At 44.2% G+C, this 18,784-nt stretch overlaps 1 protein-coding gene across 1 annotated transcript in view; it reads right to left on the bottom strand.

Moving 5' to 3' along the window:
* The window catches only part of Mthfd1l (methylenetetrahydrofolate dehydrogenase (NADP+ dependent) 1 like), a 179,172-nt gene that overhangs the window by 82,470 nt on the left and 77,918 nt on the right, over nt 1-18,784 (bottom strand). Inside the window, exon 20 of the mRNA XM_041680308.1 lies at nt 12,315-12,426. Within this exon, the coding sequence (XP_041536242.1) occupies nt 12,315-12,426 (112 nt within the window). The remainder of the gene's footprint in view (nt 1-12,314; nt 12,427-18,784) is intronic.

The following is an 18,784-nucleotide window of genomic DNA, read 5'->3' as shown; positions in this document are numbered from 1 at the left end:
GCACTGAGTGGCAGATATGTCCATTCTAACTCCTGACTCGGCACCGAGGTGAAAGCTGGGTTTCATGCAGTTTCTAGACACTGATCGTATGTTTGGGTATTTCTGTGTCCAAACATACTAAGCTCCAAACACCAGAATTCTCAGCACTACCTTCATCTGTATTTTTCTCCCCATATCCTTTAGTCTTTTGGCTTATTTTATAAAATTGCGTGAATATTTTGGGTGAGTGTAGATGGCTTTTACTTTTTAAGACCAGGCAGCAATTTCATAAAATAATGCCTCAAAATACCTAAAATAACTATGAAAGTAGTTGTTTCCAAAAACCCCTTCTTGGTTTAGAATACACACAAAAGAGAGAGTTTGGAGTGGGAATGATTTTAACACACCATGAACAGGAAACCCTCCAGAGTCCTACCCATATATCCCACGGCACTCCCAGGTTAACACAAATATAATAGTGGTTTCTGCTGTCTTGATTCAAGGCTGAATCCAAAGCTTTTTAGCCAACAGCTGGTTTCCTCGGTGCTGTGACTCTGATTCATCAATCAACGAGTTCTGGGGCTGGGAGATGGCTCAGGGGGTACAGAGTTTGGATGCCAAGCACCCAGTTAGGCTTGGTAACCCAGCACTGGGAGAGCAGAGACAGGAATAGCCTGGGGGCTCAATGGCCAGCGAATCTAGCCAAACCTGAGCTGAGCTCCTGCTTCCCCAAGAGAACTATCTCAAAAAGGTATGGCGGAAGGCAATAGAGGAGGGTACTTCACTTTGACCTCCGACCTTTACAGGCATACACACATCACACCAAGAGTTCTGACCACATTCTGCCCCTGGAAGTTTAGTTCTTTCATCAGTAAAACTTTGAGCAAACCTTGCCTCTCTTCTACATTAGAAACGTCGCCTCGACTTCGGTCCCAGTGTTAATGCCGTGCAGAGAAAGGAAACCCCATAGCCTCCGCATACTACACAGGAGGAAATGATCGAAGTGAAAAAAAATACTAGGGTGTCTACAAGCAGGCTGTTTTCACAAATGAACCAATCAGGACTAGGCTTACCCACAAACATGAGGAGCCACGAAGTGGCACAATGCCAATACCAGCGTGATTTTTCTCTCACGTAAATGATGATCACAGCTGGCACTCTGTGCTGGTGTACCAACTCCTCCATCATCTGGTGCTGCTACTACCCAGGGGTCCAGGATTATTGCTGGAGTCCCCGCATCATAACTAAATGTCCCAACCAGTGGGGAATAAGGAGGAGAGGCATACCCCTTTCCAAAAGACTTCCTGGATGGGCTGTGGCTCAGTAGGTGGGGGGCTTGTATAAGGGCCTGGATTCTACCCCCACCACCTCCTAAACTGGGCAAGGTTGGCAAATGTGTGTAATCTTAGCACTCTGGAGGTGGAGGTGGGAAGATCAGAAGTTCAAGGTCATCCTCAGATACGTGAGTTCAAGACCAGCCTTGTCTCAAGAGAGAGAGAGAAACACACAGAGAGATACACATACAGAAAGAGACAGAATAAAAGAGAAAGAGCCACAGAGAGATGGGGTGGGGGCTGGGAAAGCTAAGACCTTCTGGGATCCACCATGGTCACCCTCAAGCCGAAAGCGGTAGTGTTCAGAATGCTTCTCCAGGAAGAAGTGAGTTCAAGCGCATCTCTGTCACCACCTGCTTTGTGCCTTTTCCTGAAGAGATGTAAACAACCGTGTATCCACCCTAGGTAAGGCGCTGACAACAAACCAAAGAAAGAATCCCAGAGTAGTCGGAGGAATGATGAGTTCGCTTGGTCGGGTTACTCTCAAGCAGCTGTGTCAGAGAGAATCACCCCCCACCATCCTCACCACCATCCCCACCACCAGCATGAGTGACCACCAAGGACAGCCGCGTCGCTGGAGCTCATGGTCCACCACGCAGGTTGCTCTTCCAAACAGACACCCACCACCACACTGCTGTGGCAGTTTACTGATCAGGTGTCACCTAGGGCAGGAGCCTGCTGAGTCTTAGTTTCCCGGGGTTTCCAGAGTATTCCTGGTAAGTGGTTTTAGCTTCCTGATCCCCACTCCCCACCCCCATCTGTTTTGCAAGGGTCTCCATCTTCTTTTTTTCTAGGAGGCCAGGAGGTAGGAGGGGCAGCCCACTGAAGGTCTGATGGGGTGCTCAGGAGGGACACTGGGATAAACAAGAGCATGGCAGGACACCTGAGGTGAGTTAAGGCCCCACCAGGGGACACAGACAGTAAGGAGGAGGTTCTGAAGAGAAGAAGCAGGCATGCATGGCAGAAGCCAGAGAATTTGTATTTCGAAGGTGGAATATTACATGATAAAATAAATACTGCTTTAAAAGTGTTTAGATTCAAGGGAGACTTCTCCATATGGAATTAACTGAAAAGTTCAGGATATGAACTTGTCCTCTAGGCTGGCTTCATGATGCTAGGAATTACAGTCTTTCTGGGAACAACTTCAACCTGCCCTTTTGCATGGCCCATGGGCATGATAAAACTTTGATTTAGAATGCTTGCCTAGCTGCGCAAGGCACCAGGTCTGATCCTGGCCACTGTATATACATACTTGGCATGGTGGGCACACCCATAATCCCAGCACCCAGGAGGTGGAGGCAGGAGGATTAAAAATTCACGGTCATTCTTAGCTACACAGTGAGTTTAAGGGCAGCCCGGACACCGGAAGATTCCAACAGAAAGAAACAAAAGGACCAGAAGGAGAGAGGGAGAGAAGAAAGGAAGAAACCATCTTTGTAATGTCCTCCTTTTGTTGGGATAATAAACATCATGATAAAATATTGTTTATACACATGATGCTCTGGGCCACACAATAACAGTTATACAGCCCATGGGTTCTCAACCTGGGGGTCGAGACCCCGTTAGAGGTGGAATATCAGATATCCTGCGTACGAAGTATTTACATTACAATTCATAACAGGAACAAAAATCACAGTTCTGAAGTAGCAATGAAAGTAATATTACGGTTGGGGTCACCACAACATGAGGAACTGTGTTAAAGGGTTGCAGCATTTAGGGAGGTTGAGAACCAGTGCTGTAGCATTTTCCTAACGCCAAACCCACTTGTCCTGAATAAAGACAAGACCAGGCTGAGAACATTCCAAGGGAGGCAGGTGATGGAGGAAGGTCATTGGTTAAATAAAAAGAAACTGCTTGGCCCTCATTGGTTAGAAGATAGGTGGGAGGAGTAAACAGAACAGAACGCTGGGAGGAAGAGGAAGTGAGCTCGGACTCCACAGCTCTCCTCTAGGGAGCAGACGCCTCAGAGAGACGCCATGCTCCCAGCTCCCAGGCAGACGCACACGATGAAGCTCCGACCCAGAATGGACATAGGCTAGAATTTTCCCGGTAAGTGCACCTAGGGGCGCTACAAATTAGCCTAGAAGAGGCTAGATAGAAACGGGCCAAGCAGTGATTAAATGAATACAGTTTGTGTGTTGTTATTTCGGGCATAAGCTAGCCAGGCAGCCGGGGTGCTGGGGACACAGCCCCGCCGCCCTTATTACTACAGGCAGGAGAGGTGGTCAATTTAGGGTCTGCTTTCTCTCTCCCTCCCCCCCCCCCTTTTTCTCATATAAAGCCAATTCTCTTAGAGGCTAGACAAATGGAGCCAGACATGGTGACACATGCATGTAACCCCAACACTCAGAGAGCAAGGCAGGAGGGACAGCAGCCCCCTGGCCAGCTTCAGTTCTACACTGAGTTGGAAGCCAGCATGGGCTACATGGAGTCCCGTGTCAAAATAAAGTTAAAAAAATAAAAAAGAAAAACTGGGGGCTGGAGAGGTAGACTGGTCAATAGGATCCCTTGCTCTCCTGCAGAGGACTAAGTTCAGTTCCCAGATAAACAGGCGTGCACACATACATACAGATAAAGATAAAATGTTGAAAAATCCAAGAGCTCCTGAAATCATTTGATGCAAACGTTAAAAGAAAACATCCCTTTAAGAAGTTAAAAGAAAGGGAGTGCATTCTAAAAGGCTCACAGCACATTCCCTCATTGCTTTTGGAGCAAAGTCAGTGCAGCATGGCACAGCCATAGGTATCAGCTTGACAAAGAGAACATGGGATCACTACTTAAGGTATCAATAACTTTCAGTTTCATACATGGCTGTATTTTTCTTTCTCCACGTTTATGTCTCGCTAAATGTATTCCTATTTGATTTTATAGCATGGAGAAGGGTATGAATAAATAGGATCATTTTCCACGTTATAATATGTTTAACCTTGACATAAAGGAAGACTGTTGACTTTTACATATTTATACCGCAGCCAACTGGGCAAGCTAAAACTTTTATTACTTACGATAAATTTAAGTTGGTGCCTTGGATTTTATCTCTGCATGAACATATATAAATAAGAGAAAAATTATCTATTTTTTTACAACGTTCTTTCTTACCCCACTAGGTCTCCAGGGTAAGAGAGTAATAGCAGTGGTTACAGACATCCTGGCCAGGTTGACGAGGTGTGCCCAAGAGGGATGTGATTTAGTGCAATGCTGTTCTCGCGTTTCTTACTTTTAATTTTGTTTAAATTTTTCTATTGTCTGTCTTTATCATTTCATCCAGACACCTCTTTTGTTTCTATCTTTTAAAACTCTGCTTTGTTGTGAGTTAGACAAGCGGCCCACAGGACCTTACACCCTTACGCCGATTTCACAGCGACAGACTTTCTACCAAAACATTAATAGCGAAATGATGAGAATTATTTATAGTTACAGGTGACTGGAGGCCTGCAGCTTTTAGAGAGCAACAAGCAATCTGTTTCCTCTCCAGAACACCCTTCTCCAAAGATGCAAAGAGGTCCCTGACAAGGCATACTAAATTATACTCCTTTAGGAATTGCCAGTTTCCCAGCATTCCTCGTTCAAAATTCACTATGTGCCTTGTGGAGGAACAGTATCATATTGTAATTACACCAAATACTGCTAAAAAATGTAAAAAAACAACCTCACATAATTGCAATATTTGGAACTATAAAAGGCAATATGGCTCCTGTCCAGCACCCTGAGGCTAGATGTTCTTGGTCCAGATGGGTTAGGATAGCAGTCATATAACGTAATCTGAAAACCGATTGTGCAATGGATGTTAGAGAAAATCCTTTAGAAGGCTCATGTAATCACGAGTTACAGAACTCCAGCTTAACCTCAGGACCACTTTTTAAAGTCATTCTATGTCAGCCCTCACAGCACTAATCTCTCCGCATCACGATGTTTTGACAAGAGTCTTGTTTGAACTCCACATTTTACAATGATAAGCAGAACGATATGCCAAGCACGCTGTTTGGAATATACATAAATCATAAATAGGAATGAGCCACAGAGCTCATTTTTAGACACATTTGCATCATGCAGGGCATAAAGAAAAGGTCAAGGTCAGGTTGAGCTTTCCTATCGTGCAGAATGGCTTTTTAAAACATTTTACTTTTTAAAATGCCTCTAAAAATATTTATATAAACCTAACTATTTTATTATTTAATTTTATGTGTATGGGTGTTTCGTCTTCATGTATGTATCTGTGCATCACATGCAAGCCTGGTACCCTCAGAAGCAAGAAGATGACATTGGAGCCCCTAGAACCGAGCTACAGACAGTTGTGAGTTGCTAGGTAGGTGCTGGGAATTGAACCCAGGTCCACCGTAAGAGCAGCAAGTGCTCTTAGCCACTGAACCACCTCTCCAGTCTGGAACAGTTTACGGTTTTGAGGACAGAAAGGCATTATCTGTTAGGCAGGACAAGCCCTACTACTGTGAAGCAGGTCAGTGTTTCAAGAGAAGTATCTATTAAATAACATTCTGTATGTTGTGAAGCTAAGTCAGAACGGTTGCCGTAGGAACAAAGAACTGCACTGAAGCTGAGAGGCTGAGCACATCTGGTCCAGGGTTTGTAGAGTTGGGCGGTGCCTAACACGTGTCTTGTTAATGAGGTATGGGAGTTACTTAAGGACGATACAGTATTATTTTCAATTGATTCTTACAAACAGCCAGTAAACTATTAGGTTACAAATACCTATTAAATTGTTTGATCCTTAATTACATAATAAATGGAGGTGTCTGACATTTTATGGGTCTAGGGTGCTGTTAAAGAAATTACTGTAACCTAATGTTGCAAACAGAGTAGGTTTGAGAAAGTTTATTGCAGATCTTTTGTGATGAAAGTATCAATGTATACCCAGAAATGATACCTTGTCCCACCTAGAGAGTGCTTTCCTCTAGAGGAACGGTTCTCAATCTTCCTGAAACTGCGACCCTTCAATACAGTTCCTTATGTTATGGTGACCACTAACCATAAAATTACTTCCATTGCGACTTCATAACTGTGACTTTGCTACTGTGGCAAATCATAATGTAACTATTTCTGGAGAGAGAGGTTAGCCTACAGGTTGAGAACCACTGCTCCAGAGCAGCAAAGAGGGAACAGAAGATGGCGTCACATTTCATATTGCTGTGATGTTCGTGACGGGATAACTTTTAGAGAAAAGATGTCTGTTTTGACTAATGGTTCTAGGAGTCGAGTCGAGGGGCATGATGTCATCATCTGCTCTGCATGTGTGAGACTTCCTGGAGCACAGTGGAAGGCCAAGGAGACACACACAGAAGACAAATTCAAGACACATCTAAGACAGGAGGGGTAAGGTCAGAGTAACCAGGACTGGTCCCTTGAGCTCAGGAGCTAACTTCAAACCCAAGGCTTTCATCCACGAGGGCCCATCACCAGCTCTGCCACCCAGTTTTGCTGTGAGGAAGAACCAGGCAGTCAATTATTCAGGTCACAGCAGCCAAGTCACAGAGATTTCAACTACGTCAAATGTCTGCCTTCTTTCGCCATGCCGGGAACTGAATCCAAGGTCCTGGTCATGCTAGCCTCTAACATGGAATCCCCAGGTATCTGTCTTATGACATACTAACCCGAACCTAAAGCACACAGAAAGAGCACATCAAGACTTGGTGAAGCTGAGTGTTGGGAACAAGGAGATCGGTTAACTTAACCTGTATACTTTCCCAAGGAGTATATCACCAGAACATTCCAATCTTATTTACTGATTATCAATTTTTACATGTATGAGTCTTTTGCCTGACATATGTTTGTGTGCCACATGCTTACCTAGGGCCCACTGAGGCCAGAAGAGGGCATCAGATCCTTTGGACCTGGAGTTACAGACATTTTTATGAGCTGCCTTGTGGGTGCTGGGATCTGAATCCAGGTCGTGCAACCGGTGCTCCTGACCACTGAGCTGTCTCTGCTGCCTACCTCTACCATTTATCTGTGCTGGGGATTGAACCCAGGGCCTTGGTCATGCTGGGAAAGCACTCTATCCCTGAGCTTCCCTCAATTTTATTATCATTTTCTTTAAGGACTGAAGACTGGCTGCTAAAAACCAGACCCAAACCCAAACCAAAGAGAGGTCTAGTCTGTCAGAACACAAGTGTGGTAGCGAGAGGCCAGCATTGCAAGGCTGGCGAATGGTGTCAGTACTGAGTTCCTGGAATCAGATGTCCAGGGACACTTTGAACCAGCATCTCTGCGGTGAAGCTTGTCTGAGTACAATGCCTAAGGTCCACTCCCCAGACTCAGCAGCTGCGGGTTCGCATACCCCTCCAGTCACACTGCTAACAAGCCAGTTCTCAAGCCAGGATTACTCAAGACACAAAAATGAACTTCATACCAGAGTGAAGCCCTGGCCGAGGGCAGAGTGAGTTCCAGGAGCCTCTGAGCTCAGAAGCTGGACACTTTAACTCAGATCTTTTTTTTTTTTTTTAAGGGTGGATGAAATTATAGGAATGTTTAGATTCGTCTGGCTTTCTTCTACCTAAAGGATGGAGTATTTAACACTTCATTGCAATAAAAACAGATGGCGTGGGTAAGTCAGTAGCTGGGTGGAGCTATTCACTGGAGTCCCCTGAAAGTCAAGAGGGAAGATTTACAACTGTCCTAAAGGATGGGGAAGAAGGCAAAGCAAGATGGCTGAAGTCATGGTCCCAAGTCCCCTTTACTCAGCAGTGTACTGAGAAAGACATTTCAAGGCAAGAGAGTGCTGTGTTGGAATATGGTCCCTCCCCAATTTCCATTGGAATTAAATAAACACTATGAGGCACGAGAGGGTGGCACCTGAACCAAGCTCTGGGATTCAGAACTGACAGGATTCTAGTTCCAGAATTTAGGAAGCAGAGGTAAGAGAATCTCTACCAACCTAGTTCACACAGTGAGCAGGCCAAATAAAACTACTAAGTGAGACCCTGTCTCAAAAGCAGCTCCCCTGGGATGGAGAGAGGCTCAGTGATGGCTGTTCTTATAGTTTGGTTCACAGCACCAATATATGTGGTGACAGCTACCCGTTACTCGGGGGATCTGATGTTCTGTTCTGGACTCCTACGGCCTCTTCACGCACATGCACAAGAATTAGCTCCTCTAAAACAATAGTCAAAACACAAAAGAAACAAAACCAATTTTAAAAAAAGGTGAGAGAAATACACACCGTCCTCATGCATGTACACATATACCCATTCCAACATATCCATACTCCATATCATGCACATACATATATACACACCCACACACACCACACCCATGCATACACACACACACACACCACACCCATGCACACACACACACACACACACACACACACACACACACACACACATTCTTGTCTATGATGCCTTTTGTTGCCTCACAACTCTGCCAATAGGAAGAACATCAGAAGACTCAGGCCAACAACCCAGGCAAAGAACAAAAGTCAAAACGGAGTTCTTTTCTTTAAAATATAAATCTGTGGTATTACATTATAGAAATAGAAACTGGGCTAATGCAGAGGAGTTGGAGCAATACAAACACGATCAATTGCTGTGTATATGAAGATGCACTGGCATGGCATCATATCACAATTATATTGATTTATTCATTGATTTAGGTGGAGTATTTTGGAGTTATTGAGACAAGTGTGGGTCGGCCTCAAACTCACAGTCCCTCTGCCTTAGTCTTCCAAGATTACAGGTACAAGCTATCACATCTGGCCCATTCTATCAGTATGTAAGCATGGGAAGAGGCAGTACCTACAAATTCTACCCATGGATTCCTGTGGCTGCAACCATCGGCTATAAGGACCCTCATCTATGAGCATGAGCAATTCCAGGTGCACACACTCAAGTAGCAAAAGCTAAGGCTTGAAAACAGTTTTGAGATTCTTATAAATAATTTAAATGAGATAATAATAATTTAAAAATAGGAAGTCAAAGTCAGTGATACTTCTCCTTTCCTCTCTGTGTTTTTCTGTAAAAATAACCCTTGACTCGGGTTTGATGTCAAAGAGAGGTTTGTGATCCAGCAGTGCCTGGAGGTTGAGTGGACTCCCACAGGAACCACTGGCTCACAAGAAGGGGCCATTACAGTCGCTGCACAACTTTCTCTAAACTTCTCATTGAAGCACTTTGCTCTCATCCGACAAATTCATGCAGCTAATTAAATAAACACCGGGCTGTTGGGAGACTAAATGGACTGTTGATTCCATTATCTGAGGATAATTATTCTGGGTAGGCAAAAGGATTCCTGGCCAGGATGTTGGGGCAGAACTGAATGTGATATTAAGTGACCATAAACAGGGAAGATTCTATCCAAGAGATGTCAGTCAACAAAGTCCCCGCCCCCTTGAGCACACCCCACTCTCTGCTGAGACTCAGGTAAGTGCCTGGAGTCCAGGCAAAGGAGGGTTGGTGACTTCCAGACGAAGATGTTCTGAAGACTGGCAGTATAGTAGCTGATACTCTCCTGCCGCATAGCAAAGATGGCAGACTCTAATGATGCATATCATACAAAAACTAAAAAAATCATTATCACTCCACAGTAAACCCAATTCCAAACCTTAACCATTCCTAGTCAGGAATCAATAATGGGGGAAGAGTCACAATGAGGACTGGGTAAGGGTTGGCAGGTGTCAGGCCAGAACCTGACAGGCACAGTGGCCACACCCTCTGAAGAAAGCTCTTTTATAAACCCTACTTTGGCTGGTGAGATGGCTGAGTGGGAAGAGGTGCTTGCTGAGCTGGCCTGGTGACCTGAGTTTGAAACCCTAGAGACCATGTTAAAGTGGAAAGGGAGAACTGGTCCCACAAACTTGTCCTTTGACCTCCACACGTGTGCCATGGCTACCCCCATCCATCAGACACACACACAAACACATAATTATAATATTTATTTCTAAATGGCTTTACTTTACACACAAGGCATTTGAGGCTCAGCAAGTTAACACGCCTTGAAGAGTGTCCTGACTCTCCCATTGGGCAAGAAGATTACCATGGAACTCTCCCCTCAGACCACAACAGGATCAGAGAGCAGTAATCAGAAGCATGGTTGACATTTGTGTAATTGCCTATGTTTTATAAAACAATTTTTCCTTGGATATTATTGAATATAATAGCAAAGCGGTTCTGCTATTACCAAAGAGAACACTGAGCCCTAGGAAAGTTCTTGTTTCCTACTACCAAAAGGAGGCCCCCATCCCACAATATCTAATGCTGCATCAGCACCGCCTTCCATATCCCACTCCTCATCTGATCCGCCTTCTCATTTTCCCCATGAGAACACCGCCAAGCCCAGGGTCTAATGTCTTGTCCAGGCCACAGGAGTGCTCGCGTGCTTTGCAGACACCATCAACACATTTAAAGGTATTTTATCATGATGATGCATATTCTGAAAATACCTGTTTGATAAATCAGAGAGCTCTGTCAGCACACACCAGAGTGCTTTACGCTAGGAGCCCTTTTATCCACAGCCGATGCATTAGAACCTCTTCACTTAAGTGCCCATCTTCTCGGTATCTGCTCTTCCCCCAGCCTCCTCGGCCATTAGCTCCACTGCTACGGATGCCCCACCGAGCAAATCCACTTAGCGTGCCTAGTCACTCTTGCTGCGGACCTGGTGCCCAAGCAGCAAAGAACAGGATTGCCGCATTACACAGATCTTTGAAGGATGGAATTACATAAATCCTCATTTGATCCGGACTCTGTCTACAAGGGGATCCTTAAATCAGTCTCAATAATGCTGAGAGAACACTGAGATGTCACAGCCTGAAAGTGCAGATCTAGGATCTTCCACCCAGTGGAATTTTTTTTTTAATTTTTTTTTTTTTTTTTATTTTTCGAGACAGGGTTTCTCTGTAGCTTTTTGGTTCCTGTCCTGGAACTAGCTCTTGTAGTCCAGGCTGGCCTCAAACTCACAGAGATCCGCCTGCCTCTGTCTCCCAAGTGCTGAGATTAAAGGTGTGCGCCACCACTGCCCGGCTGGAATTTTTTTTCTACTAAAAGAACTCAACTTTTGAGCTTGCATGAGGCCGATGAGCAAGCGAGAAGTAAGCAACTGTTATACTTGATTATGGACAGTTTCAGGATCATGGGAGCTGCCTGCTGACAGGGTAAAATCTGATAATAAACCCTCCCAGTACGCTTCCAGGAATCCTAGTTTTTGTTTTTCGGCTTCTTTATAACTTCATCCTTCTGGCCTAAGACTATGACTAGTAACCATGACAAAAACTCTATGGCAGGTGGCTTCTTCTGACAGCAGACAAGACAAATCCACCAAATAGCCAGGCGGTGGTGGCGCACGCCTTTAATCCCAGCACTCGGGAGGCAGAGGCAGGCGGATCTCTGTGAGTTTGAGACCAGCCTGGTCTACAAAAGCTAGTTCCAAGACAGGTTCCAAAACCACAGAGAAACCCTGTCTCAAAAAAAAAAAAAAAAAATCCACCAAATAAACCTTGAGCCTATTAGTTGGGAACCTCCCTTCTATCAGGTTACAAAACCATGCCAGGATTCCAGAAAGAAACAAACACTGGTTTTACTAGTACTATGATGAGCGCTAACAGCTCGGGCAGTGACCACAGTCTCCTGTGCGTCCATCACTGACAGTACATTCCACAAGACCTGCCACTCGATCGGCTCCACTAACCACGGGATCCCCAGTTCTGAGCTCTGAATGTGGTAGGTTCTGAATATGAGTATATAGCCATTGGATGACGAATTAAAATAATTTCACTAGCACCACTTTATAGATGAGGTTCAAAGTTACTTAAAAATATGTCCAAGGTCATTCAGTTGACAGGTCCTCTGAAGAGCATATGTGCTGGACCACAGAACCAAGGGTTCACCAATATAAATGGTACTGGGCTAGAACAATAGAGCTCCAGTACCGAGCCCCTCTCCAAAGAGAGGTATAAAAGATGGGATTTCACGTCGATACTCTATCCCAGCCATTATCTTCTCAATTCCATCAAGAGTCTACAATCACTAAACGTTAAGCAAAACGACTTACCTACAAAGCCTTCTTCCCCGACCAGCTTCAGTGCAATTTTATCAGCTAACACTGACGAGTTGCCATGAGCGATGTTAGCAAAGGGGCCGGCGTGCACAAATACGGGTGTCCCCTACAGAAGAATAAGGACAAATTAGGGCCATAAAGGAAACAGAAGAATGGACACCAAGCTTTACTTGGGGACTCAAGGTGTCACAGAGTGCTCCATGTTAAAGTTCCAAGTCTATATTGCATGTTCAAAGCACAGTGGCTCCCAAGAGATCTGAAAGTACTGTGAGCCAGGAAGAGTGGAGCCAGGTAGAGTGTTGGCATTCCAACACTTGGGGTAGAGACACAAGGATAGGTAGGTCCAGGTCATGTCAAGATACAGGAGGGGTTAGAAACCAGCCTGGGCTACAGCTCAACCTAAAAATAAATACAAGCAAGCCTGGGGACACGGCTCAGTCAGTAAAATGCCTGCCACCAGAGCATGAGGACCTGAGTTCAAGTCCTCAGAAGCCACGTAAAAGTTGGGTGTAGTGACATTGGCCTGTAACTTCAGCGCACAAGAAGAGAGAAAAGTGGGGGAGGCTAAGACAGGGAGGTTGTGGGCCAATTGGTCTACCCAGATGACAAACTGTGCGTTCAGTGAGAAAAAACTGCCTGAAAAATCAAACTGGAGAGAGAAGATACCCAGAGTCTCCTGAAGCCTTCAAACACATTAGAAAACATGAACATGTGCATACATACACACAAACAAATAAAAAGCAAACAAAAAACAAAACCCTTTAAAATAAAACTAAAATCAAAGATATCCTGATTGACTCAGACACCAAGTGTGTCTCAGGTCTCCTCGGACAGAATCAGAATGCTGAACGAGAGACAAACTCTAAGAAAGCAGTCACCTCAACTACAATTTTGATAAGCTACTGTTCATTGCCTGTTGGTCATGAAGTAAGCTATGTACCTTACTTCTTATTGTCCATATTATATTTTAAAAAATAATTTAACCAAACCCTGATAGACTAAGTAATAGTTTTAATATTTTTCCCCTGTGAATAACAATTTATCAGTTCAGGAAAAATCTACCAGCATTCGTGAGGCAGAGGAAGGCAGATTTCTGTGTAGACAAGGGCAGTCTGTCTATATAGCCAGTGCCAGGCTAGTCAGGGCTACATAGTGAGGAGAGCAGATGGGGAGGGAGACAGGAAGGGAGGGAGGGACTAAGTGAGAGAAGGGGGGAGGAGGAGGGAGAGAAGGAGAAAAATCAAAGCCAGGCAAGGCAGCGCATACCTGCAATCCCAGCCTCTGGGAAGTTAAAGCAGGGGCAAAGATTGGGAGTTCAATGTCAGTATAGATGACACGAAACTTCTGTCTCAAACAAAGAACTGAATATAAAAAAATATAACTAGTAAATTATGGGAACCAGGACATGCCAATTACATGAAGGACAAGCCTGGACTGTCATTCTCATACAAAAGTTGGTTTTTCAGTTTTTAAAAATCCCGCTTAAATCTTTTAAAAATAGTCCAACTATTGTCCATGTTAGAAATCTGGCAATCATTAAGATAACAAAAGCAAAGAAAAAGAAAAAAATCCATGGGTGAAATGTACCAATGATGAAAATGGCTTGCTGTGGTTGTTCAAACAGGGCATTATGGAGCCCAGGGTGGTCCAGCTTGCTGTATAGTCAGGGATGACTTTGAACTCCTGATTCTTCTATCTCTACTTATTAAATACTGGGATCGAAGCCAAGCACCACCATACCCAACTCTAATTTACTATTACAATATTTTTGAGAAAGCATACAAAGCAATGAGTTTCTTTATGACATTTTAATCCACACATACTATACTTGGTTTATGAGAAATTCTTACTAGTTACTGTCCTAGGTGGGGTTTTTATTACTGTGATAAAACACTATGACCAAAAGCAAGCTGGAGAGGAAAGGGTTTGTTTCAGCAGATAGCTGTCACGTCATACTCTGTCACCGAGGGAAGTCAGGGCAAGAGTTCAAGGCAGAAACCTCCTCATTTGCTCAGCATGGTTTTCTGGTCTTCATTCTTAATAGCCCAACATCACCAGCTCAGGGATGGTACTGCCCACAGTGAGCTAGACCTGCCCACATCAACTATTGGTTGGCCCACAGGTCAATCTGGCGGGGGCACGGTTCCCTCTTCCAAAATAACTCTAGCTTGTGTAAAGCAGTTGACATGAAACCAATCACCATAACTGCAAATAAAGCAAAGCCAATATAAGGGACTAATTAAGAAATTTTAGGCTTTCAACGTCCTTAAGTCAACATTGTCAATATAATCATTTTTACAGTCTTTTTTATTTTCCTTTATTGATGACAACAAGCTTCAGTTCTATCTGAAAATCATTTTCTCACTAAAATACTCCCAGGCTTTATCCGTAGCCCTGCCAGGTTATTGGAGGTCTGCTCAGATGAAGGCTTGGCTTCACCTGTGAAAATAGAGGCTGCCCCTTTGCTGACACGGCGGAAAGCAGGGAATGATGTGGGGTGGGGGTGGGGCGGCTCGGAAGCATGAACATTCCCGTGAACTACGATGGGCTGTCGAGCTGCACAAAAGCAGGAAGGTAGCTAGTGGAAGAAAAAAGAACAATGGTCTGAGAATAAAACAGCTCCTCAAAGCCATGATCTGAATTTGCTATTTAGCTTTCTTCCCCGAGTCCTCAGGAGAGTGAGGAAAAGGATCCTGCCGCCTGGGGAAGGCTGCTGCCCTGGAGAAGTGCAATGAGGACAGAGTCACTGGCTCCATCCCTGGATGGCTGCTGGCTCCCCTCCTCGACAGACTGCAGCCCTCATTGCCGCCATCTGTCAGAGAGGCATCAGGCCCTGGTCTCCAGGGGACACAAGGTGACATGGTGCAGCCTAACAGGCATAGGCTTCATGATTCCTGGAATTATCACCCCAAGTTGCTCCTTAATCTAAGGCAGATCTACTTAAAAAGTAAGAATCTATATCTTTCACAGAGCTTTTCTTATTATCTAGGCTTTATGGCTCATCGATCAGACAGACTGCTTTGTGATTATATCTTTATTTCGTGTGTGTGTGTGTGTGTGTGTGTACATGCGTGTGTAGGTACATCGCTCAGGACACAGATGCATGTGGAGGTCAGAGGATGACCTCATGTTTTGGTCCTAGCCTTCCATCTTATTTGAGACATGGTCTCCTGCTCTTCACGGCTCACGTGCCAGGTTAACTGGTCCTGGATCCTCCCTTCTCCACCTCCCACCTCGACATGAAAGCTGGGGTTACAGGTGATGTGATCACACTTAGCTTTTCTTTTTAAAGATGTATTTATTATGTATACAGTGTTCTGTCTGCATGTATGTCTGCAAGTAAGAAAAAGGCACCAGTTGTCATTATAGATGGGTGGAAGCTACAATGTGGTTGCTGGGAATTGAATTCAAGACCTCTGAAAGAGCAGGCAGTGCTCTTAACTTCTGAGCCATCTCTCCAGCCGCCACAATTAGCTTTTTATGTAGGCAATCAGGATTCAAAGGCAGGCCCCAATGCTTGCAGAGCAAGTATGCTTACTCACAGAGCCATCTCCCTAGCCCTTTCATTTTGAGTTTTAATCAGCAATTACATATCTTAGGAGAACAAAAGGATGTTTTGATATCGGTGCATTATGGAATGCTAGGCTGGAGTTTGGATCCTGGCTATCTTCCACAGGCCTCCAGTAAAGTCTTGGCACCAAGGGAAGGTGGTGAACCCCTTAAGAAATGGGACCAAGTGAGGAAGACTACTGAACCCTGGTCCCTTACGGTCTTCATGTGCTGGCTATGAGGGGAGCAACTTGTTCTGATCCATTCTCTGATCAGGATGTGCTGTCTTACACAGTGCCAAAACCAACAGGGCAACTGAAAACTCCAAGACCGGGAGCCTAAAGAAAAATTTCCTCTGTGTACGTTGCTCATCTTGGACAGCTGTTACAGTAATGGAAAGCTAACAGGTTACATTAGATCAACTGGCACATTCTGTCTCCTTTCTGGGAACCGTTACCTATGGTTGACAGGTCTGGACAACTCATTATTCCCATCTAACCAGAATATGAGCCATTTGGTCAGTTTCTCTCCAGTCTGGTACTCATGATTTTGCCCTTTACCTCACATTTTATGATCTTGTGCAAAGTAGTTTTAGTTGGAAATCACGGAACCAAATAATGGGAGAGCAAGAGTCGACCTCTTCCTGACACGAGAAACCTAAGGCCCAGGGAAGCAAGGGATATAATCCAAGGCCACAGAACAATCAATAACCTCATTACCATTACAGTCCTGGTATGAAATTCCCAGTTTGGAGTCTGAGTGGACTAATGATCAAAATGGTGTTATAGGATATTCAAACTCAGGGACAAAGACACATTCAATGGTAGCATTTTGAGCTAAATTGTCAAAAAGATCTATTTAGAGGAATATGGATCTTGATTTTACTTCACATGCAAAATGCTTGGGAGTGAATAGTCTCTATAATAACTCTTTCCAGAAACTTCCTAGGATTATTACTTCCAATTATTTGGTAAGCAATTTGGTTGCTTACCAGAGTATCAACAGAGTATTATAATCCAGTACTTCTCAGTACTGTAGCCTCCGGCCATGAGCTGCTGTAAGTACTTAAAATGTAACAAGTACCCCTTTCTCAGAAACCTAAATAAATGTGACAGTAGAAAGGTGGCCAAGCAACTAAAAGACTGCCTTTTTAATTTAATTAAACTTTAATTTAGAATAAAGCATGGATCCTGTGGCCGCAATGGCACCAGGACTGTGTGCTCTAGCATGTGGTGATTTCATCACACTGTCTGTGGCTTGTCTGCAATATCTAGGCCTTAACTGGTGTGGGAGGTCCTTCTGTTTATGTGTTGCTTTCATTGGTTGAATAAAGAAACTGCCTTGGCCTTTTGATAGGGCAGAACTTAGGTAGGCATGGAGAAGACAGAACTGAAAGCTGGGAAGAAGGGCAAACAGGCAGGCGCCATGGAGCTCCTGCCTGAGATGGACGCTGGTTAGAATTTTCTTGGTAAGCCACAATCATGTGGCAATACACAGATTTAATAGAAATGTGTTAAATCAAGACACAAGATTTAGCCAATAAGAAGTTAGAACTAATGGGCCAGGCAGTGTTTAAATGAATACAGTTTCTGTGAGATTATTTCGGGTGTAAGCTAGCCGCGTGGCCAGGACGAAAAGTAGGCCCTCTCTCCTCTTACACTTAACCTCTCCCCAGCCACCTGCTCCTCTTAGTCCATGGTAGAACCTGGTGTAGATCAGTATCCCAGTATCTCCTAGGTGTTCCAGGGACAGCTAGGATTGAGAACTGCCAGCATCTTAGCCACCTGAAGTGAGGCAGGGGGTTTCCCAGTGCCCTCCTATGACACTAGCAATAGGTGTGTCCAAAATATAACACTGCCCACAAGTTAGATTTTTAGGCTGTCCACAGATACAGACCCTCAGTGTCATTGATTCCAGGAGCCCTTTTCAGAGGACTGTCTAGAATCAAGGTACAGAGTTCACATATGCAAATATCTTAACCAAATTCTGTGCTTTGTTTTCTAAATAAGTCATCTGTTCAAATATTTTAAAACAGTCAACACTATACATGAAAATTAAAAACAATGTGAATGTACTAAGCGTTGCTTAGGAGAAATTAAATGAAACAAGACTTTCAGCGTGGCTGACATCGTAGGCTAAGTAATATCTACCTACTAATTTACGAGTTAACTTACTGTGCAAGGCCTTGGCCTTGCACATTGGAGGCAAGGTCTCTACCCCTGATCTTCTTCACACTTACCTGTAGGGCGAGTTGTTATGGCTTTACATGGGTGGAAGCTGAGGCCAAGGGAATAAAATAACTCACCACAGGATATAAATGCAAACGGCAAAGCGTCCATTCAAACTCAGCTTGAGTACATGGATGGCTATGGACATTCCCCTTGTCCTTCTGCTCTGTTCTCCTGAGTACGCACCCTCTGGCCACCTCCATCCCTCTACCTAATGACACCGACCATAGTGGAAATATTTTTTCTCCCTGGCAGCTCTCTGTGAAAAGGCCAATGTAACATCTCCACCCCCACACCTACTTCTCTCTTTGTAAATATTAATTTTATATGTATGAGTGTTTCGCCTGGATGTGTATCATATACATGCCTCATGCCAGAGGACATGGTATCCCTTGGAATTGAGGCTATTACATGGATGCTGGGAATCAAACCTAGTTCCTCTGCAAGAACAGCAAATGCTCTTACCTGCTGAGCCACCTCTCTAGCCCAATATCTGTCTCTGTGCTAAACCCAAACAAATACTCCCCTCTTTGTTTGGACCTCTTTGGGCTCAAATCCTAAAAACTGTTATCTAAGGAAAAAAAATGAGCAATGGCTAAATCAAATGAATATGAGAAATAATGTAGATACATACATACATACAGACAGACAGACAGTTGTTAATAAAAACACTTCAAATCAAAGAAG

Source organism: Microtus oregoni, unplaced genomic scaffold, assembly GCF_018167655.1.
Source record: "Microtus oregoni isolate MIOR12 unplaced genomic scaffold, Mior012 000033F_ref0000390, whole genome shotgun sequence".
NCBI lineage: Eukaryota > Metazoa > Chordata > Mammalia > Rodentia > Cricetidae > Microtus > Microtus oregoni.
The sequence above is the reverse complement of the archived record's forward strand: the minus strand, read 5'-3'. Positions and strand labels throughout refer to the sequence as shown.